The 25,980-nt window shown below is 37.9% G+C and overlaps 2 protein-coding genes and 1 pseudogene across 2 annotated transcripts; all 3 read left to right on the top strand.

Moving 5' to 3' along the window:
* The first annotated feature begins 5,152 nt into the window (after nt 1-5,152).
* On the top strand, nt 5,153-9,411 carry LOC141766558 (E3 ubiquitin-protein ligase TRIM21-like). Its single transcript, XM_074633505.1, has 2 exons — nt 5,153-5,264; nt 7,350-9,411. The coding sequence occupies exon 2, from the start codon at nt 7,359-7,361 to the stop codon at nt 8,991-8,993; it is 1,635 nt and encodes a 544-aa protein (XP_074489606.1). The 5' UTR covers nt 5,153-5,264; nt 7,350-7,358; the 3' UTR covers nt 8,994-9,411.
* Nucleotides 9,412-11,849: 2,438 nt separating this feature from the next.
* On the top strand, nt 11,850-16,663 carry LOC141766557 (E3 ubiquitin-protein ligase TRIM21-like). Its single transcript, XM_074633504.1, has 2 exons — nt 11,850-11,961; nt 14,607-16,663. Exon 2 carries the CDS (start codon nt 14,616-14,618, stop codon nt 16,251-16,253), a length of 1,638 nt encoding a protein of 545 aa, XP_074489605.1. The 5' UTR covers nt 11,850-11,961; nt 14,607-14,615; the 3' UTR covers nt 16,254-16,663.
* Nucleotides 16,664-19,092: 2,429 nt separating this feature from the next.
* Nucleotides 19,093-24,256, top strand: LOC141767099 (E3 ubiquitin-protein ligase TRIM21-like; annotated as a pseudogene).
* The last annotated feature ends 1,724 nt before the right edge of the window (nt 24,257-25,980 follow it).

Here is a 25,980-nt window from a genome sequence, read left to right as displayed (position 1 = left end):
ATAAAGCACAAAACAGTGATAGTTTTGCATTTCGGAAACAACTAGGACTAGTAAATTAAAATATGAACTTGATTACTGACACTTTCAGCACAGGCATTGACGCTCGCAGTTATATGTAATAAAGTTCACTAGTGAAACTTTATTATGAGCTACCTGTCAAAAAATATAACAGCCATCTCACTAATGGTTCAAATAAAACACGAACACACAGCGCAAAGATACAACTATGGAAACTCTGGGAAATATGAGCCGTCACTACAATATTTCAGTAAGAAGCCTCGTTTTGATCCGCTCCGTTTGCGTGTTTGTTTTTGTTTTGTTTTTTTCAATCTAGCTCAATAGAAAAAAATGAGAGACAGTAGACCCACAAACCTGGTGCATTAAAGCACAATTAGGACCAAGAGAGTAAAAAGCATCCTGTGCTCCTCTCACATCTTACGTTTTCTACCTGTTTGGATTATTCTGTTCAGTATTGTGGAATAAAACAATGGACTAATGTTACACTACAGCAGGCTGAGCAGGGACAACAACTGGTGAGTGAAACATCCACATTTAGTCTTTATTAACTTAAATTATAGTTATGAAGAAATCAGTCAGACTGTTAGATTAATGTGTTGTTTAACTCCCTGTTAACTGTATCTCGGCACCCGTGTGTGCACATTTTGACCCTGGCACTAGCAAGACGCAGGGCGTGCCTGAGGAGTTATCTGTAGCCTCCAGTACCTCCTCATTTCACTACAGAAACCAAAATAAGGTGGCAGTTGGCTGGAGAAGATCACTAGATAACAACCTACTTGCTCTTGGCTATATCGTATGTTATTTCCAGTAAATATCACAAATAAAACGTGTGTTTTCTGATAAATAAAAAAGTACGAACGTACGAAGATAACAAGTACAACTAACCCATCTTTGAGGTGGTTATGGCACAGTCTGCCCGCTGACGGTAAAACCACCGGAGCAAAGAAGCCAGGTTAGCGCCAACCTAACTGGACCCTGCAAGGAAACAAAGACTGAAGCGACCGGTTTCATTCAATCTGCACCATCTCAACGCAGCATAGCAAAGACATTGCATTCTCATGGTACTAGCTAACAAGCATGAAAGATGCCATCCCATTGAGTCAGTTCCAAAGATTACAGAGAATTTGTGACACAAAGGAATCTTTTGATAACCAAGTGAGCATAATGAAATCACGATTTAAAAAAAGAGGATATGAAGATAAATGTCTAGATGAAGCCTTACAACAGGTGACAACAAAACCACAAGGGGACAGAAAGACAACAAACAAACCAAGTGCTGTCTGTGTTTTAAATTGTGCTGATAGATCAAATTAAATAAAACATTCTATCAGAAAGCATTGGCACATTATTTCCAGAGACACTAAAATCAGTCAGTTATTTAATACACCACCAAGAATAACATTCCGTCGAGGAAAGACTTTGAAAGACAAACTGGTACACAGCGATTGTCTTTTTCAAAGACCTAAGACTAGCCTGACCCCTCTACCTGATGGCAATTACTTCTGGGTCTGAGTTGTGTTAAACCAGTGCTACTAGTTTGTAGAGAATAAGTGATATGTGAGAACGCCCTCTGGTGGAGTTAATAAACTGCAGCCTGTGGTCATATGAGGTCATGCTCTTAATAAACATCTACACAGTCTGATGCTGGAACAGATTATATGAAGTCTAATTGGTACAAGTACTCTACGCTTTTTTGTTTGTTTTGTAGTTTGTTGAGCTCATTCTAAAATCAGCAATTTACTTTCATTTAAGACTTACTTTAAAAGTATTGTACTTTAACTACTTTTACAAATAGAGAATCACAGAAAATGCCATTAATCTACTGCTGTGGTCCAATCAGAAGGATTCTCCATCCAAGTTTTAAAATCTTATTTTAGATAAAGAAAAGGAGAAAATGTGCTCAACATTTTGGAGAACAGCAGTGAAATGCAGAGGGATTAGTTGTTATGATGGATCATAGACTGTATAGTGTATGGAGATAAATACTGAAATGGTTACAGTCAGAATGACACATTGGCAGAGGAAGGAAGTATTATATTTACTTAGTCACTTTGTTTTAAGTAATTGTATTGATATTTTGCATGACCTATAATCTTTCTATTTTGTAGTAGTGTTGAAGGATTTCCTTTGATTTTAAAATGATTACTTCCTGGGAACATATTACTCTTTTTCGAATTATAAACCATTTTTTTTTTCTGAGACACACTATGGATTTTCCAGTCGTGGAATGTAATTAAGGCCGACTACTCGCTCTGATTGAGGAGCTTTTTCTAAAATAACTTAAAGGGTTCTCTGATAGAAGTACTTTACTTTTTTTGAAACCTCAAAATCACGGAGAAGCCTATATTGTGTTCCAGTGACAAAAGATTTTCATCTCAGTTTTTCTTCACTTTTTTTTCTCCTGTAATGTGATCAGTAAGAAATCTGTCACATGAAGAAAAGATAAACAGTTTGTAAAGCAGCAGAAAAGTGAAATTGCAGGATAAACAGTGAGCTGAACATTGGAGTGTTTGTGGGATTGTAGAGGGACTGTAGAGGAAGCGTTGTAGCCTGTTGATCAAAAAATACAGGATGTTCTTGAATATCTTGCACAAACCTCTTTTGTTATGTTGTCTGTTTGTAGTTGTATGTTGTTTTGGCTGCTGCTGTAGAAAAAAGAGGAAGAAACAAAAAGTAAAAAAACTCATCTTGTTCCAAAGCCATGTTAAGGTATTTTAAAAAAGCCTCACTGACAGAGCTACACTGAGAGGAGGAGCAACACTGAAAGAGGAGAGCTGCATTTCAGGAAATGAAAGTGAACGTTTGTCTGAGTGACAGCAGAGCTGCAGTCGAGACAAGTCTCTGTGTTTCTCTCTAAAGAAACATTCAACTGAATCCAGCAGGTTTTTATCAACAACACAGCAGAATCTCTGCCAAACACTGGTGAGTACACTGACCTACAGAGACTAAATACACTAACTGTCAAGATTTAGTTGAAACCAGAAACCACAACAAAGAAAAAGACAGCAGATAAACTAGTCATGCTAAAAGCTAACTAGTGTAGCTTAGATTCCTTTTGGAGTACAGTATCTGATTTAATGATTATAAAAGGTACCAAATTTAGGTTTTACCACTTATAGCTGTTACACACTTTGGTAAACAGCCGTGAACTTCAAACCCTTTCCTCTCAACTTCTCTGTTTCTGTAGCTGCTGTCTGCCTTTGTAAGCTGATCATATTTACTGTGTTTCAACAACCGGTATGAACTCAAAACTTCAGCTCTACTCAGACAGGAAGTTCCTCAATATAGGCCTATATAACTGAAAAGCCATTATTAGAAAGAAAAAATGGAGCAATTTGGCTGTTATTAATGAACACAATATCTGATTACTGTAAACAAATAGTGGATGAAGAGTTTTGGTTTGTGTTCATTAAACTTGGAACTTGACCATCAATCAGAATCACGACAGGCTGCAAAAACATTTAATTGTGAGTTTGGCTGCATTTACATCAAAGGTGAAAGAAGTACTGAAATATGGAGGACAGAAGCTGCCAAAATCAAAATGAATTATAAAATTACTTTATAAATAAATTAATTTGTCATTGAATGTACCAAAGAGAATATTAAAAATAAATGTAGATATTAATTAATTGATGAAATCAGAAATTGATATTTCTGCTTTAATTTGCATTTATTGTATTTACCTTTGTATTAATTCCCCTATTTATCTACTCTTCTATTTAATTTTCCTTTTTTATTTATTTATATATTTTCATTTACTTAAATGTATTTGTTTATTTTTACATTTATTTATTCATGCATTGTTTTCCGTTTGCAATATTCCCCCTATTTATTTCCCCAAAGTTATTTATTTCTGTATTCTTTTCTTTATACAATTCAATTAACATGTCTTTATGCATTTCTGCTTCACTATGTAAATGAGGGGGCTGTCATTCAACATGTGTCATCATGGGGTCAACTTTAGTGCATAAATTGACTGTACAAGGCGAGCTAGCTAGCGAGCTAACGCTGTCTGCTTATCAACTCTGTGTCTAGTGACAGCACACTAAGCGTCCAATGCTGTGAAGCGTCGCGTCCAATCGACTGCAACAATATGATGCATTTGACTTTCCCAACTCAGATCTAAGGCCACCTGAAACAGCTACAGCATTAGCATCAGTAATTTTCCATTGTGAAAGGAACAATTCACAAATTTTACTTTTAAACAGACTATATTTGTTGTACTGTATTTATCTTGACCCAAGAGAGTGAGAAAAAATACACGTTGCTGAGATGTTAAAAGGTTACAAATTATAAAATCAAACACTGAGCTCAACTTTAGACTGATGGGATTGTTGTGTGGTGTTAAAGCCTTCTGACACAATGTACAGTATGTTTTTGCACATCTACCACTCAACTGTTTTGTTTTCATTTTGTAGTAGCGTTGAAGGATTTCCTTTGATTTTAAAATGATTACTTCCTGGGAACATATTACTCTTTTCCTAATTATAAACCATCTGTGTTTTCTTAGACACACTATGGATTTTCCAGTCGTGGAATGTAATTAAGGCCGACTACTCTGTCTGATTGAGGAGCTTTTTCTAAAATAACGTAAAGGGTTCTCTGATAGAAGTACTTTACTTTTTTACTTTTTTTGAAACCTCAAAATCACAGAGAAGCCTATATTGTGTTCCAGTGACAAAAGATTTTCATCTCAGTTTTTCTTTACTTTTTTTTCTCCTGTAATGTGATCAGTAAGAAATCTGTCACATAAAGAAAAGATAAACAGTTTGTAAAGCAGCAGAAAAGTGAAATTGCAGGATAAACAGTGAGCTGAACATTGGAGTGTTTGTGGGATTGTAGAGGGACTGTAGAGGAAGCGTTGTAGCCTCTTGATCAAAAAATACAGGATGTTCTTGAATATCTTGCACTGACCTCTTTTGTTGTGTTGTCTGTTTGTAGTTGTATGTTCTTTTGGCTGCTGCTGGAGAAAAAAGAGGAAGAAACAAAAAGTTAAAACTCATCTTGTTCCAAAGCCATGTCAAGGTATTTCAATAAAACCTCACTGACAGAGCTCCACTGAGAGGAGGAGCAACACTGAAAGAGGAGAGCTGCAACGTCTCATTTCCTGAAATGAAATTAAAAGTTTGTCTGAGAGACAGCAGAGCTGCAGTCGAGACAAGTCTCTGTGTTTCTCTCTAAAGAAACATTCAACTGAATCCAGCAGGTTTTTATCAACAACACAGCAGAATCTCTGCCAAACACTGGTGAGTACACTGACCTACAGAGACTAAATACACTAACTGTCAAGATTTAGTTGAAACCAGAAACCATAACAAAGAATAAAACAGCAGATAAACTAGTCATGATAAAAGCTAACTAGTGTAGATTAGATTCCTTTTGGAGTACAGTATCTGATTTAATGATTATAAAAGGTACCAAATTTACGTTTTACCACTTATAGCTGTTACACACTTTGGTAAACAGCCGTGAACTTCAAACCCTTTCTTCTCAACTTCTCTGTTTCTGTAGCTGCTGTCTGCCTTTGTAAGCTGATCATATTTACTGTGTTTCAACAACCGGTATTAACTCAAAACTTCAGCTCTACTCAGACAGAAAGTTCCTCTCAGGGCCGCCAGGGCAAATTTTAAACTGAGGTCCAAATATATCACTGTTAATTGTAATGAATGTGTTAAGTTAAATTGGAATTCAAAATGTTTAGCCTACTTAAAAAAAAAACTATTAGCAGCAGGGTAGCAGTGTTATGTTATAATTTAAAGAGGACCTATTATGCTTATTTTCAGGTGCATACATTTCAGGTATTTGGGGTTTCTACTGGAACATGTATACATGCTTTAATGTTTAAACAATGCTTTACTTTTCTCATACCGGCTGTGCTGCAGCACCTCTTTTCACCCTCTGTCTGAGACGCTCTGTTTGACCTCATGCCCCAGCCCAGTCTGCTCTGATTGGTCAGCTGGCCCACTCTGTTGCGATTGGTCAACCGAACCAAACAGTTTGGACTCCACTCCAGCTCCGCTCTAACTAGCTTTGTTTGAGGGCATGCCAAACCAGTCGTTATGCAAATGTCTTACTTGGTGACATCACCATGCTACAGAAGAAAAGGTGGAACTTCAAGCGAGGAGTTTCAGGCAGTTCAGGAGCAGTGTTTCTGTGGGGAAGAGTAACTCCCTTTGGCGTGGACTTTGGGCTTTGTAACTTTGCAGAACTTTTACATGCACAAAAACCTATATAACACAACAGCATAATAGGCCCCTTTTAATGTGTGATGTGACAGTAATGAAGGATCACTTTGTGTTTTGGGGGGTTTTAAAATTGAATTTTATTATGATTTTACTTGATTTAAATTATGATATTAACAAGAGCGAGAGGGCTTGGGATGTTATCACTGCAATGCTTAAACCATCAGAAGTGTATCATTGGTTTATCGTTTTTTTAAACTATTATTTGAATAACTAACAAGCAGCTAAAAGCCAAATGCTACTGTCATAAGTGACTGGCAAAGTAAAACCACAGAGTAAAAAAGGTAGAGTGATCCACCTCCACTTGTTTAGCCTCAAAAAATTCACCAAACAAACAAACTCAGTCTGATCTTTGAAAAATAGTCTCAAACCGTGGCGTTGACAGGAAGCTCAGTTAGCGGACTATGGTATACTGGTTGCTATGGAAACCCAGTGCTCAGTGACTCACTTCATATCTGCTCCAGTCTTCAGCTGAACTAAATGTAAAGTTTTCAGATCAACTTTAACAGTGAACACTGTTTTTATCTGTGAAACAACACTAGCTAACGCTCAACTCTGCAGACCAGTCAGACTTGTTTCCCAGATGGGATTTACAGGAGCCACACCCACAGTTGTGGTGAGGGCAATAAACGATAATTAAATATAGGCCTACATAACTGAAAAAACATTATTAGAAAAAAAAAAAGCGAGCAATTTGGCTGTTATTAATGAACACAATATCTGATTACTGTAAACAAATAGTGGATGAAGAGTTTTGGTTTGTGTTCATTAAACTTGGAACTTGACCATCAATCAGAATCAAGACAGGCTGCAAAAACATTTAATTGTGAGTTTGGCTGCATTTACATCAAAGGTGAAAGAAGTGCTGAAATATGGAGGACAGAAGCTGCCAAAATAAAAAATGGATTATTAAATTACTTTTTAAATTATTAAATTAATTTTTAAATAAATTTGGCCCTCAGTTGGATGCAATATAACAGCGTTCAGGATGACTCTCATTATATTTCACTAACCATAGTTTGATTTTATTAAACAAATAAGTAAAAGATAGGTAATTACAGTTTTGTTTTTCACTCTTTTTGTCCTCAGAGTGTAGATATGTCTGCTGCCAGCTGTCTGCTGACTGAAGATCAATTTATGTGCTCCATCTGTCTGGATGTGTTCACTGATCCAGTCAGCACACCATGTGGACACAACTTCTGTAAAACCTGCATCACTCAACACTGGGATGTTAATGTCCTATGCCAGTGTCCCAACTGTAAAGAGGTTTTCAACACTAGACCTGAGCTGCAGGTCAATACCTTCATCTCTGAGATGGCTGCTCAGTTCAGACAGTCAGCTCAACAGAAAGCCAGCAGCAGCAGCTCAGAGCAACAAGCTGCCAAATCAGGAGAAGTTCCCTGTGACGTCTGCACTGGAACCAAACTGAAGGCCCTGAAGTCCTGCCTGGTGTGTCTGGACTCCTACTGTGAGACTCACCTGGAGCCTCATCTGACAATGTCAGGCCTGAAAAGACATCAGCTGATCGACCCTGTGGAGAACCTGGAAGGCAGGATGTGTACGAAGCACGATAAACTGCTGGAGCTGTTCTGTAAGACCGACCAGATGTGTGTCTGCATGCTCTGCACTATTTCAGACCACAAGACACATGATGTTGTTCCTCTGAAAGAAGGATATGAAGGAAAGAAGGCCGAGCTGGAGGCTGAAATTCAGCAGATGATCCAGAAGAGACGACTGAAGATTCAGGAGATGAAACACTCAGTGGAGCTCAGTAAGAAAGATGCAGACAGAGAGATAGCAGATGGTGTTCAGGTCTTCAGCGCTCTGAAGGAGTCTGTTGAGAAAAGCCAGGCCGAGCTCATCGACACGATCAAAGGGAAGCGGAGAAAGACAGAGAAACAGGCTGAAGGCTTCATCAAAGAGCTGGAACAGGAAATCTCTGAGCTGAAGAAGAGAAGCACTGAGGTGGAGCGGCTCTTACTCTCTGAAGACCACCTCCACCTCCTCCAAGGCTTCTCGTCCCTGAACACTGCTCTACCCACCAAAAACTGGACAGAAGTCAGCGTCCGTCCATCTACGTATGAGGGGACTGTGGTGAGAGCTGTGAATCAGCTGGAGGAGACGCTCAGTAAACAGATGAAGAAGCTGTTTGAAGTTGAGCTGAAGAGGGTCCAGCAGTCTGCAGTAGATGTGACACTTGATCCTGATACAGCACATACCAAACTCATCCTGTGTGATGATGGAAAACAAGTTAAACGTGGTGATGTAAGGAAGAATCTCCCAGACAACCCAGAGAGATTTGATACCTGTCCTAATGTCTTAGCAAAGAAGAGTTTCTCTTCAGGAAGGTTTTACTACGAGGTTCAGGTTAAAGGGAAGATTGAGTGGGATTTAGGAGTGGCCAGAGAGTCGATCAACAGGAAGGGAGCAATCACACTGTCTCCTCAGAATGGTTACTGGACGATATGGTTGAGGAATACAAAGGAGTACAAAGCTCTTGCTGACCCTAGAGTATGTGTCTCTCTGAAGTCTCAGCCTGAGAAGGTGGGGGTGTTTGTGGATTATGAGGAGGGTCTGGTCTCCTTTTATGATGTTGATGCTGCAGCTCTTATCTACTCCTTTACTGGCTGCTGCTTCACTGAGAAACTCTACCCATACTTTAGTCCCAGTCTTAACTATGGAGGTAAAAACTCTGCCCCTCTGATCATCTCTCCTGTCAATCACTCTGAGTAGAACAACCAAAGATTAACTTTCATTTGATGTAATAAATGTGTATTTATTGGTGATATACAATTTATACATTGTTGTTTTTACAGATTTTATCCTGAAAATGTTTTTATTTGATATGTCACATTTCTACTTATTACTACAACACACAGATTCTACCACACTGATTGATATAACCTAATACAGTCTAATTTATTCTAATAACTGCATTACCTGTCTTCAAGACTGTTAAATCATCAAAAAAAATGTTTGCAGAAATCAGAAGCATTTCTACGTGTCAAATTCAAATTGTTTGTTATCTGATCATTGTGTATATAAGAAATGTTGCATTCTGGCACAAATTACTTAAAAGCAGTTTATGAATAATACAAAAGTAATTTACTTTTCTCTCTTTTTCTTTTTAAATAAACAAAAACAAACTAAAGTATTTATTGTGTCTGATTAAGTTATTTTGTTTTTGATTGATATCAAAGTTGAAAAAACAGCTGATGGTATTTCTATAATGATACGAAATAATGTGTTTTAAAAACACCATCAGCTGTTCTCAGACTGACTTCAGTTCACGAGCTCCAACACCCATCACATTTGAGATAGTTGGTAGAGTAAGATTATGTGGTGCTGGGATTTGCCACTCAAAATGGTATCTGAGCCCTGAACTCCGCTAATGAACTCAACGTTTACAGTAACTATAGGCCCATGACCCATGACGTCACCAGGCCGACAAAACTGTTCTCTCTTTCTCTTTTTGGTCTCTCTCTTTTCTCTTCACCTCAGCTCTGCTCTCCACACTGGTGGAGCTCTGAGCACCGTGCAGTCTGCTTGGAGCAGAGACATCAGACTCCTTTCCCCTCGCAGGGATGCAAGAGTCTGTCTGAAAACATCTCTGTTACGTACGCTCCGCTAACAGAGAGCAAACAAGTTTAGTAGCGGCTACGGCACAGTCTGCCCGCTGACGGTAAAACCACCGGAGCAAAAAAGCCAGGTTAGCGCCAACCTAACTGGACCCTGCAAGGAAACAAAGACTGAAGCGACCGGTTTCCTTCAATCTGCACCATCTCAACGCAGCACAGCAAAGACATTGCATTCTACTGGTACTAGCTAACAAGCATGAAAGATGCCATCCCATTGAGTCAGTTCCATAGATTACAGAGAATTAGTAACAAAAAGGAATCTTTTGATAACCAAGTGAGCATAATGAAGTAATGTTTTTTGAAAAGAGAGAATATGAAGATAAATGTCTAGATGCAGCCTTACAGCAGGTGACAACAAAACCACAAGGGGATAGAAAGACAACAAACAAACCAAGTGCTGTCTGTGTTTTAAACTTTACTGATAGATCAAATGAAATAAAACATTCTATCAGAAAGCATTGGCACATTATTTCCAGAGACACTAAAATCGGTCAGTTATTTAATACACCAACAAGAATAACATTCCGTCGAGGAAAGAATTTGAAAGACAAACTGGAACACGCCGATTGTCTTTTTCAAAGACCTAAGACTAGCCTGACCCCTCTACCTGATGGCAATTACTTCTGGGTCTGAGTTGTGTTAAAGCAGTGCTACTAGTTTGTAGAGAATAAGTGATATGTGAGAACGCTCTCTGGTGGAGTTAATAAACTGCAGCCTGTGGTCATATGAGGTCATGCTCTTAATAAATATCTACACAGTCTGATGCTGGAGCAGATTATATGAAGTCTAATTGGTACAAGTACTCTACGCTTTTTTGTTTGTTTTGTAGTTTTTTGAGCTCATTCTAAAATCAGCAACTTTACTTTCATTTAAGACTTACTTTAAAAGTATTGTACTTTAACTACTTTTACAAATAGAGAATCACAGAAAAGCCCATTAATCTACTGCTGTGGTCCAATCAGAAGGATTCTCCATCCGAGTTTTAAAATCTTATTTTAGATAAAGAAAATGAGAAAATGTGCTCAACATTTTGGAGAACAGCAGTGAAGTGCAGAGGGATTAGTTGCTATGATGGATCATAGACTGTATAGTGTATGGAGATAAATACTGAAATGGTTACAGTCAGGATGACACATTGGCAGAGGTAGGAAGTATTACATTTACTTAGTCACTTTGTTTTAAGTAATTGTGTGGATATTTTGCATGACCTAAAATCTTTCTATTTTGTAGTAGCATTGAAGGATTTCCTTTGATTTTAGAATTATTACTTCCTGGGAACACATCACTCTTTTCCTAATTATAAACCATCTGTGTTTTTTTAGACACACTATGGATTTTCCAGACGTGAAATGTAATTAAGGCCGGCTACTCTGTCTGATTGAGGAGCTTTTTCTAAAATAAAATAAAGGGTTCTCTGATAGAAGTACTTTACTTTTTTTGAAACCTCAAAGTCACAGAGAAGCCTATATTGTGTTCCAGTGACAAAAGATTTTCATCTCAGTTTTCCTTTACTTTTTTTCTCCTGTATTGTGATCAGTAAGAAATCTGTCAAAATGAAGAAAAGATGGTGAACACTTTGTAAAGCAGCAGAAAAGGGAAATTGCAGGATAAACAGTGAGCTGAACATTGGAGTGTTTGAGGGACTGTAGAGGGACTGTAGAGGAAGCGTTGTAGCCTGTTGATCAAAACATACAGGATGTTCTTGAATATCTTGCACTGACCTCTTTTGTTCTGTTGTCTGTTTGTAGTTGTATGTTGTTTTGGCTGCTGCTCCAGAAAAAAGAGGAAGAAACAAAAAGTTAAAGCTCATCTTGTTCCAAAGCCATGTTAAGGTATTTCCCAAAGAGTCAATAAAACCTCACCTACAGAGCTACACTGAGAGGAGGAGCAACACTGAAAGAGGAGAGCTGCAACGTCTCATTTCCTGAAATGAAAGTGAATGTTTGTCTGAGCGACAGCAGAGCTGCAGTCGAGACAAGTCTCTGTGTTTCTCTCTAAAGAAACATTCAACTGAATCCAGCAGGTTTTTATCAACAACACAGCAGAATCTCTGCCAAACACTGGTGAGTACACTGACCTACAGAGACTAAATGCACTAACTGTCAAGATTTAGTTGAAACCAGAAACCACAACAAAGAATAAAACAGCAGATAAACTAGTCATGCTAAAAGCTAACTGGTGTAGCTTAGATTCCTTTTGGAGTACAGTATCTGATTTAATGATTATAAAAGGTACCAAATTTAGGTTTTACCACTTATAACTGTTACACACTTTGGTAAACAGCCGTGAACTTCAAACCCTTTCCTCTCAACTTCTCTGTTTCTGTAGCTGCTGTCTGCCTTTGTAAGCTGATCATATTTACTGTGTTTCAACAACCGGTATGAACTCAAAACTTCAGCTCTACTCAGACAGGAAGTTCCTCAATATAGGCCTATATAACTGAAAAGCCATTATTAGAAAGAAAAAATGGAGCAATTTGTCTGTTATTAATGAACACAATATCTGATTACTGTAAACAAGTAGTGGATGAAGAGTTTTGGTTTGTGTTCATTAAACTTGGAACTTGACCATCAATCAGAATCACGACAGGCTGCAAAAACATTCAATTGTGAGTTTGGCTGCATTTACATCAAAGGTGAAAGAAGTACTGAAATATGGAGGACAGAAGCTGCCAAAATCAAAAATTAATTATTAAATTGCGCTATAAATAAATAAATTTCTCATTGAATGTACCAAAAATAATATTAAAAATAAATGTAGACATTAATTAATTGATGAAATGTGACAGAAATTGATATTTCTGTTTTAATATGCATCTTTTGTATTTACATTTGTATTATTTCAACTATTTATCTACTCTAATATTTAATTTTCCTTTTTTTATTTATTTTCATTTACTTAAATGTATTTTTTTATTTTTACATTTATTTTGAATCAGTTAAAAATCATTTTTAAATGTATTTATTAATTATTACATTTTAATTGATTCATTCATTGTTTTCCCTTTGCAATATTCCCCCTATTTATTTTGCCAAAGTTATTTATTTCTGTATTCTTTTCTTTATACAATTCCTTTTACATGTCTTTATGCATTTCTGCTTCACTATGTAAATGAGTGGGCTGTCATTCAACATGTGTCATCATGGGGTCAACTTGAGTGCAGATTGACTGTACAAAGCGAGCTAACGCTGTCTGCTTATCAACTCCAGTCTTCATACCCGGCTCCATACGGTGGGTTGTCAGTCTGCAGCTGGTTGCATTGTCCGACTGGTACAGGTGTGCAGACCAACCAACTGGAGCTTAACTGTTTAACTCTTTTGCGAACCCCCAAGGTTGAGCTTGTTCAGAGTGAGAACCTCCAGGCCGAAGCCGCCAAGCCCTTTCTCTCCATTGTAGTGTACTGTACGTAGCCGGAGATGAAGACTGGAGTTAATAAGCAGAGAGCGTTTGCTAGCTAGCATGCTAACATGTAAAGTCGATCAATGCACTCTGATGTCGATCAACCAATAGGCGAACAGTTGACCCCATGACTCAAGTTGAATGACAGCCCCCTCATTTGTATAATGAAGCAGAATTACATAAAGAAATGTAAAAAAAGAAACGTCTAAAGAAAAGAATACAGAAATAAATAAGTTTGGGGAAATAATAGGGGGAACTTGCAAAGGGAAAATAATGGATAGATAAATAAATACATAAATTAATTAATAATGATTAAATATATTTAATAGTATATTTTAAATTAATAAAATATAAATGAAAAATTAAATAAATAAATATAAGTTTATAAAAAAATAAAAGGGAAAATTAGTAGAGTAGATAAATAGGGGAATTAATACAAATATAAATGAATAAAGTAAATTAAAACAATTTATTTTACAATTCATCAATTAATTAATGCCTACACTTATTTTTAATATTATTTTGGTACATTTAATGACATATTAATTTATTTAGATTTTGACAGGTTCGGCCCTCCATACTGAGATCTTTTACTTGAGTAAAAGTAGTAATACCACAGTTCAGAAATACACTGTTACAAGTAAAAGTCATGCATTCAAAATGTTACTTCAGTAAAAGTGCTAAAGTATAAACATCAAAATATAGTAAAGTACTAAAAGTTAAAAGTACTCATTATGCTGAAAAGTTCATTTATGTTATTGGATCATTATTATTGATGCATTAATGTGTTCATCACTTTAATGTTGCAGCTGGTAAAGGTGTAGCTCATTTTAACAACTTTACATATTGCTGGGTAGCTTAGTCCAAAATAAATACATCATAATATTAGTTGACTTAAATTTTGTATTATAATCAGAATCTTGCAACTAAAAGTATTAAATTAATACAGGCTTCTGTAAAGTTTGTGTGTCTTTGATTTGTCTTATTATATATGCTTTTCATTTCCCATAAACGTGTCTAGGTTAATGCTTGATAATCTATTTATAATTCCACTCCCAGCATGACCTGACTGCATAATATGCTGTCTTAATAAATCAGACGCTGAATAGATGCCATCAAATTCATTGACGATCACAGCACATATTTGCGTTGCACCATTTTTTTAATAAATATGGCCCTCAGTTGGATGCAATATAACAGCGTTCAGGATGACTGTCATTATATTCCACTAACCATAGTTTGATTTTATTAAACAAATAAGTAAAAGATAGGTAATTACAGTTTTGTTTTTCACTCTTTTTGTCCTCAGAGTGTAGATATGTCTGCTGCCAGCTGTCTGCTGACTGAAGATCAGTTTCTGTGCTCCATCTGTCTGGATGTGTTCACTGATCCAGTCACCATACCATGTGGACACAACTTCTGTAAAACCTGCATTACTCAACACTGGGATATTAATGTCCTATGCCAGTGTCCCAACTGTAAAGAGGTTTTCAACACTAGACCTGAGCTGCGGGTCAATACCTTCATCTCTGAGATGGCTGCTCAGTTCAGACAGTCAGCTCAACAGAAAGCCAGCAGCAGCAGCTCAGAGCAACAAGCTGCCAAACCAGGAGAAGTTCCCTGTGACGCCTGCACTGGAACCAAACTGAAGGCCCTGAAGTCCTGCCTGGTGTGTCTGGACTCCTACTGTGAGACTCACCTGGAGCCTCATCTGACAAGGTCAGGCCTGAAAAGACATCAGCTGATCGACCCTGTGGAGAACCTGGAAGGCAGGATGTGTACGAAGCACGATAAACTGCTGGAGCTGTTCTGTAAGACCGACCAGATGTGTGTCTGCATGCTCTGCACTGTTTTAGACCACAAGACACATGATGTTGTTCCTTTGAAAGAAGGATATGATGGAAAGAAGGCCGAGCTGGGAAACACAGAGGCTGAAATTCAGCAGATGATCCAGAAGAGACGACTGAAGATTCAGGAGATGAAACACTCAGTGGAGCTCAGTAAGGAAGATGCAGACAGAGAGATAGCAGATGGTGTTCAGGTCTTCACCGCTATGAAGGAGTCTGTTGAGAGAAGCCAGGCCGAGCTCATCAACACGATCCAAGAGAAGCAGAGAAAGACAGAGAAACAGGCTGAAGGCTTCATCAAAGAGCTGGAACAGGAAATCTCTGAGCTGAAGAAGAGAAGCACTGAAGTGGATCAGCTCTCACGCTCTGAAGACCACCTCCACCTCCTCCAAGGCTTCCCGTCCCTGAACGCTCTACCCACCAAAACCTGGACAGAAGTCAGCGTCCGTCCATCTACGTATGAGGGGACCGTGGTGAGAGCTGTGAATCAGCTGGAGGAGACGCTCAGTAAACAGATGAAGAAGCTGTTTGAGGCCGAGCTGAAGAGGGTCCAGCAGTCTGCAGTGGATGTGACACTTGATCCTGATACAGCAAATCCCTACCTCATCCTGTCTGATGATGGACAACAAGTAAACTGTGGTGAAAGAAAGAATCTCCCAGACAACCCAGAGAGATTTGATACCTGTCCTAGTGTCTTAGCAAAGCAGAGTTTCTCTTCAGGAAGGTTTTACTACGAGGTTCAGGTTAAAGGGAAGACTGAGTGGGATTTAGGAGTGGCCAGAGAGTCGATCAACAGGAAGGGAATAATCACACTGAATCCTCAGAATGGTTACTGGACGATATGGTTGAGGAATAAAAATGAGTACAAAGCTTGTGCTGGCCCTCTAGTCAGTCTCTCCCTGAAGTCTCAGCCTGAGAAGGTGGGGGTGTTTGTGGATTATGAGGAGGGTCTGGTCTCCTTTTATGATGTTGATGCTGCAGCTCTTATCTACTCCTTTACTGGCTGCTGCTTCACTGAGAAACTCTACCCATACTTTAGTCCCAGTCTTAACTATGGAGGTAAAAACTCTGCCCCTCTGATCATCTCTCCTGTCAATCACACTGAGTAGAACAACCAAAGATTCACTTTCATTTGATGTAATAAATATGTATTTATTGGTTATACATTGTTGTTTTTACATATTTTTTCTTTTATCCTGAAAATGTTTTCATTTGATGTGTCACATTGCTACTTATTACTACAACACACAGATTTTACCACACTGATTGATATTATCTAATGTAGTCTAATTTATTCTAAAAAGTGCATTACCTGCCTTCAAGACTGTTAAATCATCAAAACAAATGTTTGCAGTAATCAGAAGCATTTGTACGTGTCAAATTCAAATTGTTTATTATCTGATCATTGTGTATATAAGAAGTGTTGCATACTGGAACAAATTACTGAAGAGCAGTTTATGAATAAGACAAATGTGATTTACTTTTCTCTCTTTTTCTTTTTAAATAAACAAAAGCAAACTAATGTTTTTATTGTGTCTGATTAAGTTATTTTGTTTTTGATTGATATCAAAGCTGAAAAAACAGCTGATGGTGTTTCTATAATGACACCAAATAATGCGATTAAAAACACCATCAGCTGTTCTCAGACTGACTTCAGTTGACAAGCTCCAACACCCATCACATTTGAGATAGTTGGTAGTGTAAGATTATGTAGTGCTGGGACTTGCCACTGAAAATGGCGTCTGAGCCCTGAACTCTGCTCATGGACTCAACGTTTACAATAACTATAGGCTACTGTAGGCCATGACTCATGACGTCAACAGGTCGACAAAACCGCAGCCTCAGCTTTTCTCTCTTTCTCTTTTTGGTCTCTCTTTTTTCTCTTCACCTCGGCTCGGCTCTCCACACTGGTGGAGCTCTGAGCACCGTGCAGTCTGCTTGGAGCAGACACATCAGACTCCTTTCCCCTCGCAGGGACGCAAGAGTCTGCCTGAAAACTTCCCTGTTAAGTACGCTCTGCTAACAGAGAGGAAACAAGTTTAGTAGCAGCTACGTCACGGTCTGCCCGCTGACGGTAAAACCACCGGAGCAAAGAAGCCAGGTTAGCGCCAACCTAACTGGACCCTGCAAGGAAACAAAGACTGAAGCGACCGGTTTCCTTCAATCTGCACCATCTCAACGCAGCACAGCAAAGACATTGCATTCTACTGGTACTAGCTAACAAGCATGAAAGATGCCATCCCATTGAGTCAATTCCATAGATTACAGAGAATTTGTGACACAAAGGAATCTTGATAACCAAGTGAGCATAATGAAAACATGTTTTAAACAAAGAGGATATGAAGATAAATGTCTAGATGCAGCCTTACAACAGGTGACAACAAAACCACAAGGGGATAAAAAGACAACAAACAAACCAAGTGCTGTCTGTGATCTAAACTTTACTGATAGATCAAATAAAATGAAATAAAACATTCTATCAGAAAGCATTGGCACATTATTTCCAGAGACACTAAAATCGGTCAGTTATTTAATACACCACCAAGAATAACATTCCGTCGAGGAAAGAATTTGAAAGACAAACTGGTACACGCCGATTGTCTTTTTCAAAGACCTAAGACTAGCCTGACCCCTCTACCTGATGGCAATTACTTCTGGGTCTCGGTTGTGTTAAAGCAGTGCTACTAGTTTGTAGAGAATAAGTGATATGTGAGAACGCCCTCTGGTGGAGTTAATAAACTGCAGCCTGTGGTCATATGAGGTCATGCTCTTAATAAATATCTACACAGTCTGATGCTGGAGCAGATTATATGAAGTCTAATTGGTACAAGTACTCTACGCTTTTTTGTTTGTTTTGTAGTTTTTTGAGCTCATTCTAAAATCAGCAACTTTACTTTCATTTAAGACTTACTTTAAAAGTATTGTACTTTAACTACTTTTACAAATAGAGAATCACAGGAAAGCCCATTAATCTACTGCTGTGGTCCAATCAGAAGGATTCTCCATCCGAGTTTTAAAATCTTATTTTAGATAAAGAAAATTAGAAAATGTGCTCAACATTTTGGAGAACAGCAGTGAAGTGCAGAGGGATTAGTTGCTATGATGGATCATAGACTGTATAGTGTATGGAGATAAATACTGAAATGGTTACAGTCAGAATGACACATTGGCAGAGGAAGGAAGTATTACATTTACTTAGTCACTTTGTTTTAAGTAATAGTGCGGCTATTTTGCATGACCTATAATCTTTCTATTTTGTAGTAGCGTTGAAGGATTTCCTTTGATTTTAAAATTATTACTTCCTGGGAACATATCACTCTTTTCCTAATTATAAACCATCTGTGTTTTCTTAGACACACTATGGATTTTCCAGTCGTGGAATGTATTTAAGGCCGACTACTCTCTCTGATTGAGAAACTTTTTCTAAAATAACGTAAAGGGTTCTCTGATAGAAGTACTTTACGTTTTTTGAAACCTCAAAATCACAGAGAAGCCTATATTGTGTTCCAGTGACAAAAGATTTTCATCTCAGTTTATCTTTACTTTTTTTCTCCTGTGATGTGATCAGTAAGAAATCTGTCAAAATGAAGAAAAGATAAACAGTTTGTAAAGCAGCAGAAAAGTGAAATTGCAGGATAAACAGTGAGCTGAACATTGGAGTGTTTGTGGGATTGTAGAGGGACTGTAGAGGAAGCGTTGTAGCCTGTTGATCAAAAAATACAGGATGTTCTTGAATATCTTGCACTGACCTCTTTTGTTATGTTGTCTGTTTGTAGTTGTATGTTCTTTTGGCTGCTTTACTTCCACTGTAGAAAGAAAGAAGAAGAAACAAAAAGTAAAAAAACTCATCTTGTTCCAAAGCCATGTCAAGGTATTTCAAAAGCCTCACTGACAGATCTGCACTGAGAGGAGGAGCAACACCGAAAGAAGAGAGCTGCATTTCAGGAAATGAAAGTGAAAGTTTGTCTGAGTGACAGCAGAGCTGCAGTCGAGACAAGTCTCTGTGTTTCTCTCTAAAGAAACATTCAACTGAATCCAGCAGGTTTTTATCAACAACACAGCAGAATCTCTGCCAAACACTGGTGAGTACACTGACCTACAGAGACTAAATACACTAACTGTCAAGATTTAGTTGAAACCAGAAACCACAACAAAGAAAAAAACAGCAGATAAACTAGTCATGCTAAAAGCTAACTAATGTAGCTTAGATTCCTTTTGGAGTACAGTATCTGATTTAATGATTATAAAAGGTACCAAATTTAGGTTTTACCACTTATAACTGTTACACACTTTGGTAAACAGCCGTGAACTTCAAACCCTTTCCTCTCAACTTCTCTGTTTCTGTAGCTGCTGTCTGCCTTTGTAAGCTGATCATATTTACTGTGTTTCAACAACCGGTATTAACTCAAAACTTCAGCTCTACTCAGACAGGAAGTTCCTCAATAAAGGCCTATATAACTGAAAAGCCATTATTAGAAAGAAAAAATGGAGCAATTAGGCTGTTATTAATGAACACAATATCTGATTACTGTAAACAAATAGTGGATGAAGAGTTTTGGTTTGTGTTCATTAAACTTGTAACTTGACCATCAATCAGAATCACGACAGGCTGCAAAAACATTTAATTGTGAGTTTGTCTGCATTTACATCAAAGGTGAAAGAATTGCTGAAATATGGAGGACAGAAGCTGCCAAAATCAAAAATGAATTATTGAATTACTCTATAAATAAATAAATTTCTCATTGAATGTACCAAAAATAATATTAAAAATAAATGTAGGCATTAATTAATTGATGAAATCAGAAATTGATATTTATTTTTTAATTTGCATCTATTGTATTCACCTTTGTATTAATTCCCCTATTTATGTACTCTTCTATTTAATTTTCCTTTTTTATTTATTTATATATTTTCATTTACTTAAATGTATTTGTTTATTTCTACATTCATTTTTAATCAGTTAAAAATATTTTTTAAATGTATTTATTTATTATTACATTTATTTATTTATGCATTGTTTTGCCTTTGCAATATTCACCCTATTTATTGCACAACGTTATTTATTTCTGTATTCTTTTCTTTATACAATTCCTTTTACATGTTTTTATGCATTTCTGCTTCACTATGTAAATGAGGGGGCTGTCATTCAACATGTGTCATCATTGGGTCAACTTGAGTGCATAGATTGACTGTACAAGGCGAGCTAACGCTGTCTGCTTATCAACTCCAGTCTTCATCCCCGGCTCCATACGGTGGGTTGTCAGTCTGCAGCTGGTTGCATTGTCCGACTGGTACAGGTGTGCAGACCAACCAACTGAAGCATAACTGTTTAACTCTTTTGCAGACCCCCAAGGTCAAGAGCTTGTTCAGAGTGAGAACCTCCAGGCCGAAGCTGCCAAGCCCTTTCTCTCCATTGTAGTGTACTGTACGTAGCCGGAGATTAAAGACTGCAGTGTGTTCCAATCAGCATGCTTCTGTACTTGCACTTACTACTTTGAGTGCATAAGTTCGTTCACACTGGGAAGTACGGCAAAATCCAGTGCACTCAAAGTACCCGGATGTTGTACTCAAAACCATCAAATCGTTGAGTGTGGAATGCTGGACACTTTCCACACTCAACTGTCGCCATCTTGGCTACATAGCGGAAGGGGCGGAGCCACGACCACTATTCAAACATACGTAGATAACAGAATAACACAATACAATACAATACGTAAACATACCGGTGCATTTTCAGCCAACAGGAGGACACATCGTAGGCGCAGGCGACGACGTTGGAAACGTAATTTCCATTCTGCTTTCATTTTTCAACGTCGATCAACCAATAAGCGAAAAGTTGACACCAAGACTCAAGTTGAATGACAGACCCCTCATTTGTATAATGAGGCAGAATTGCATCAAGAAATGTAAAAAAAGAAACGTCTAAAGAACAGAATACAGAAATAAATAAGTTTGGGGAGATAATAGGGGGAACTTGCAAAGGGAAAATAATAGATAAATAAACAAATACATGAATTAATTAATTTATAATTAATAAATACATTTAATAATATATTTTAAATTAATAAAAAATAAAAGCAAAATTAAATAAATAAATATAAGTTAATAAAATAATAATAAAACGGAAAATTAAAAGAGTAGATCAATAGGAATTAATACAAAGATAAATGAATAAAGTAAATTAAAAAAAATTATGTTACAATTCATCAATTAATGAATGCCTATACTTATTTTTAATATTATTTTGGTACATTTAATGACATATTAATTTATTTAGATTTTGACAGGTTCGGCCCTCCATACAGAGATCTTTTACTTGAGTAAAAGTAGTAATACCACAGTTCAGAAATACACTGTTACAAGTAAAAGTCATGCATTCAAAATGTTACTTCAGTAAAAGTGCTAAAGTAAACATCAAAATATACTAAAGTACTAAAAGTTAAAAGTACTCATTATGCTGAAAGGCTCATTTCAGAATAATATATATTATGTTATTGGATCATTATTATTGATGCATTAATGTGTTCATCACTTTAATGTGGCAGCTAGTAAAGGTGGAGCTCATTTTAACAACTTTACATATTGCTGGGTAGCTTAGTCCAAAATAAATACATCATGATATTAGTTGACTTATATTTTGTATTATAATCAGAATCTTGTAACTAAAAGTATTAAATTAATACAGGCTTCTGTAAAGTTTGTGTGTCTTTGATTTGTCTTATTATATGCTTTTCATTTCCCATAAACGTGTGTAGGTTAATGCTTGCTAATGTATTAATAATTCCACTCCCAGCATGAACTGACTGCATAATATGCTGTCTTAATAAATCAGACACTGAATAGATGCCATCAAATTCATTGACGACTACAGCACATATTTGCCCTGCACCATTTTTTATAATAAGTTTGGCCCTCAGTTGGATGCAATATAACAGCGTTCAGGATGACTCTCATTATATTCCACTAACCATAGTTTGATTTTATTAAACAAATAAGTAAAAGATAGGTAATTACAGTTTTGTTTTTCACTCTTTTTGTCCTCAGAGTGTAGATATGTCTGCTGCCAGCTGTCTGCTGACTGAAGATCAGTTTCTGTGCTCCATCTGTCTGGATGTGTTCACTGATCCAGTCGCCATACCATGTGGACACAACTTCTGTAAAACCTGCATCACTGAACACTGGGATATTAAGGTCCCGTGTCAGTGTCCAAACTGTAAAAAGGTTTTCAACACTAGACCTGAGCTGCAGGTCAATACTTTCATCTCTGAGATGGCTGCTCAGTTCAGACAGTCAGCTCAACAGAAAGCCAGCAGCAGCAGCTCAGAGCAACAAGCTGCCAAACCAGGAGAAGTTCCCTGTGACGCCTGCACTGGAACCAAACTGAAGGCCCTGAAGTCCTGCCTGGTGTGTCTGGACTCCTACTGTGAGACTCACCTGGAGCCTCATCTGACAAGGTCAGGCCTGAAAAGACATCAGCTGATCGACCCTGTGGAGAACCTGGAAGGCAGGATGTGTACGAAGCACGATAAACTGCTGGAGCTGTTCTGTAAGACCGACCAGATGTGTGTCTGCATGCTCTGCACTGTTTTAGACCACAAGACACATGATGTTGTTCCTTTGAAAGAAGGATATGATGGAAAGAAGGCCGAGCTGGGAAACACAGAGGCTGAAATTCAGCAGATGATCCAGAAGAGACGACTGAAGATTCAGGAGATGAAACACTCAGTGGAGCTCAGTAAGGAAGATGCAGACAGAGAGATAGCAGATGGTGTTCAGGTCTTCACCGCTATGAAGGAGTCTGTTGAGAGAAGCCAGGCCGAGCTCATCAACACGATCCAAGAGAAGCAGAGAAAGACAGAGAAACAGGCTGAAGGCTTCATCAAAGAGCTGGAACAGGAAATCTCTGAGCTGAAGAAGAGAAGCACTGAAGTGGATCAGTTCTCACGCTCTGAAGACCACCTCCACCTCCTCCAAGGCTTCCCGTCCCTGAACGCTCTACCCACCAAAACCTGGACAGAAGTCAGCGTCCGTCCATCTACGTATGAGGGGACCGTGGTGAGAGCTGTGAATCAGCTGGAGGAGACGCTCAGTAAACAGATGAAGAAGCTGTTTGAGGCCGAGCTGAAGAGGGTCCAGCAGTCTGCAGTGGATGTGACACTTGATCCTGATACAGCAAATCCCTACCTCATCCTGTCTGATGATGGACAACAAGTAAACTGTGGTGAAAGAAAGAATCTCCCAGACAACCCAGAGAGATTTGATACCTGTCCTAGTGTCTTAGCAAAGCAGAGTTTCTCTTCAGGAAGGTTTTACTACGAGGTTCAGGTTAAAGGGAAGACTGAGTGGGATTTAGGAGTGGCCAGAGAGTCGATCAACAGGAAGGGAATAATCACACTGAATCCTCAGAATGGTTACTGGACGATATGGTTGAGGAATAAAAATGAGTACAAAGCTTGTGCTGGCCCTCTAGTCAGTCTCTCGCTGAAGTCTCAGCCTGAGAAGGTGGGGGTGTTTGTGGATTATGAGGAGGGTCTGGTCTCCTTTTATGATGTTGATGCTGCAGCTCTTATCTACTCCTTTACTGGCTGCTGCTTCACTGAGAAACTCTACCCATACTTTAGTCCCAGTCTTAACTATGGAGGTAAAAACTCTGCCCCTCTGATCATCTCTCCTGTCAATCACACTGAGTAGAACAACCAACGATTCACTTTAATTTGATGTAATAAATGTGTATTTATTGGTGATATACAATTTATACATTGTTGTTTTTACATATTTTTTCTTTTATCCTGAAAATGTTTTCATTTGATGTGTCACATTGCTACTTATTACTACAACACACAGATTTTACCACACTGATTGATATTATCTAATGTAGTCTAATTTATTCTAAAAAGTGCATTACCTGCCTTCAAGACTGTTAAATCATCAAAACAAATGTTTGCAGTAATCAGAAGCATTTGTACGTGTCAAATTCAAATTGTTTATTATCTGATCATTGTGTATATAAGAAGTGTTGCATTCTGGAACAAATTACTGAAGAGCAGTTTATGAATAAGACAAATGTGATTTACTTTTCTCTCTTTTTCTTTTTAAATAAACAAAAGCAAACTAATGTTTTTATTGTGTCTGATTAAGTTATTTTGTTTTTGATTGATATCAAAGCTGAAAAAACAGCTGATGGTGTTTCTATAATGACACCAAATAATGCGATTAAAAACACCATCAGCTGTTCTCAGACTGACTTCAGTTGACAAGCTCCAACACCCATCACATTTGAGATAGTTGGTAGTGTAAGATTATGTAGTGCTGGGACTTGCCACTGAAAATGGCGTCTGAGCCCTGAACTCTGCTCATGGACTCAACGTTTACAATAACTATAGGCTACTGTAGGCCATGACTCATGACGTCAACAGGTCGACAAAACCGCAGCCTCAGCTTTTCTCTCTTTCTCTTTTTGGTCTCTCTTTTTTCTCTTCACCTCGGCTCGGCTCTCCACACTGGTGGAGCTCTGAGCACCGTGCAGTCTGCTTGGAGCAGACACATCAGACTCCTTTCCCCTCGCAGGGACGCAAGAGTCTGCCTGAAAACTTCCCTGTTAAGTACGCTCTGCTAACAGAGAGGAAACAAGTTTAGTAGCAGCTACGTCACGGTCTGCCCGCTGACGGTAAAACCACCGGAGCAAAGAAGCCAGGTTAGCGCCAACCTAACTGGACCCTGCAAGGAAACAAAGACTGAAGCGACCGGTTTCCTTCAATCTGCACCATCTCAACGCAGCACAGCAAAGACATTGCATTCTACTGGTACTAGCTAACAAGCATGAAAGATGCCATCCCATTGAGTCAATTCCATAGATTACAGAGAATTTGTGACACAAAGGAATCTTTTGATAACCAAGTGAGCATAATGAAAACATGTTTTAAACAAAGAGGATATGAAGATAAATGTCTAGATGCAGCCTTACAACAGGTGACAACAAAACCACAAGGGGATAAAAAGACAACAAACAAACCAAGTGCTGTCTGTGTTCTAAACTTTACTGATAGATCAAATAAAATGAAATAAAACATTCTATCAGAAAGCATTGGCACATTATTTCCAGAGACACTAAAATCGGTCAGTTATTTAATACACCAACAAGAATAACATTCCGTCGAGGAAAGAATTTGAAAGACAAACTGGTACACGCCGATTGTCTTTTTCAAAGACCTAAGACTAGCCTGACCCCTCTACCTGATGGCAATTACTTCTGGGTCTGAGTTGTGTTAAAGCAGTGCTACTAGTTTGTAGAGAATAAGTGATATGTGAGAACGCCCTCTGGTGGAGTTAATAAACTGCAGCCTGTGGTCATATGAGGTCATGCTCTTAATAAATATCTACACAGTCTGATGCTGGAGCAGATTATATGAAGTCTAATTGGTACAAGTACTCTACGCTTTTTTGTTTGTTTTGTAGTTTTTTGAGCTCATTCTAAAATCAGCAACTTTACTTTCATTTAAGACTTACTTTAAAAGTATTGTACTTTAACTACTTTTACAAATAGAGAATCACAGGAAAGCCCATTAATCTACTGCTGTGGTCCAATCAGAAGGATTCTCCATCCGAGTTTTAAATCTTATTTTAGATAAAGAAAATGAGAAAATGTGCTCAACATTTTGGAGAATAGCAGTGAAGTGCAAAAGGGATTAGTTGTTATGATGGATCATAGACTGTATAGTGTATGGAGATAAATACTGAAATGATTACAGTCAGAATGACACATTGGCAGAGGAAGGAAGTATTACATTTACTTAGTCACTTTGTTTTAAGTAATTGTGCGGCTATTTTGCATGACCT

Source organism: Sebastes fasciatus, chromosome 4 (assembly GCF_043250625.1).
Source record: "Sebastes fasciatus isolate fSebFas1 chromosome 4, fSebFas1.pri, whole genome shotgun sequence".
NCBI classification, from domain to species: Eukaryota; Metazoa; Chordata; class Actinopteri; order Perciformes; family Sebastidae; genus Sebastes; species Sebastes fasciatus.
The sequence above is the reverse complement of the archived record's forward strand: the minus strand, read 5'-3'. Positions and strand labels throughout refer to the sequence as shown.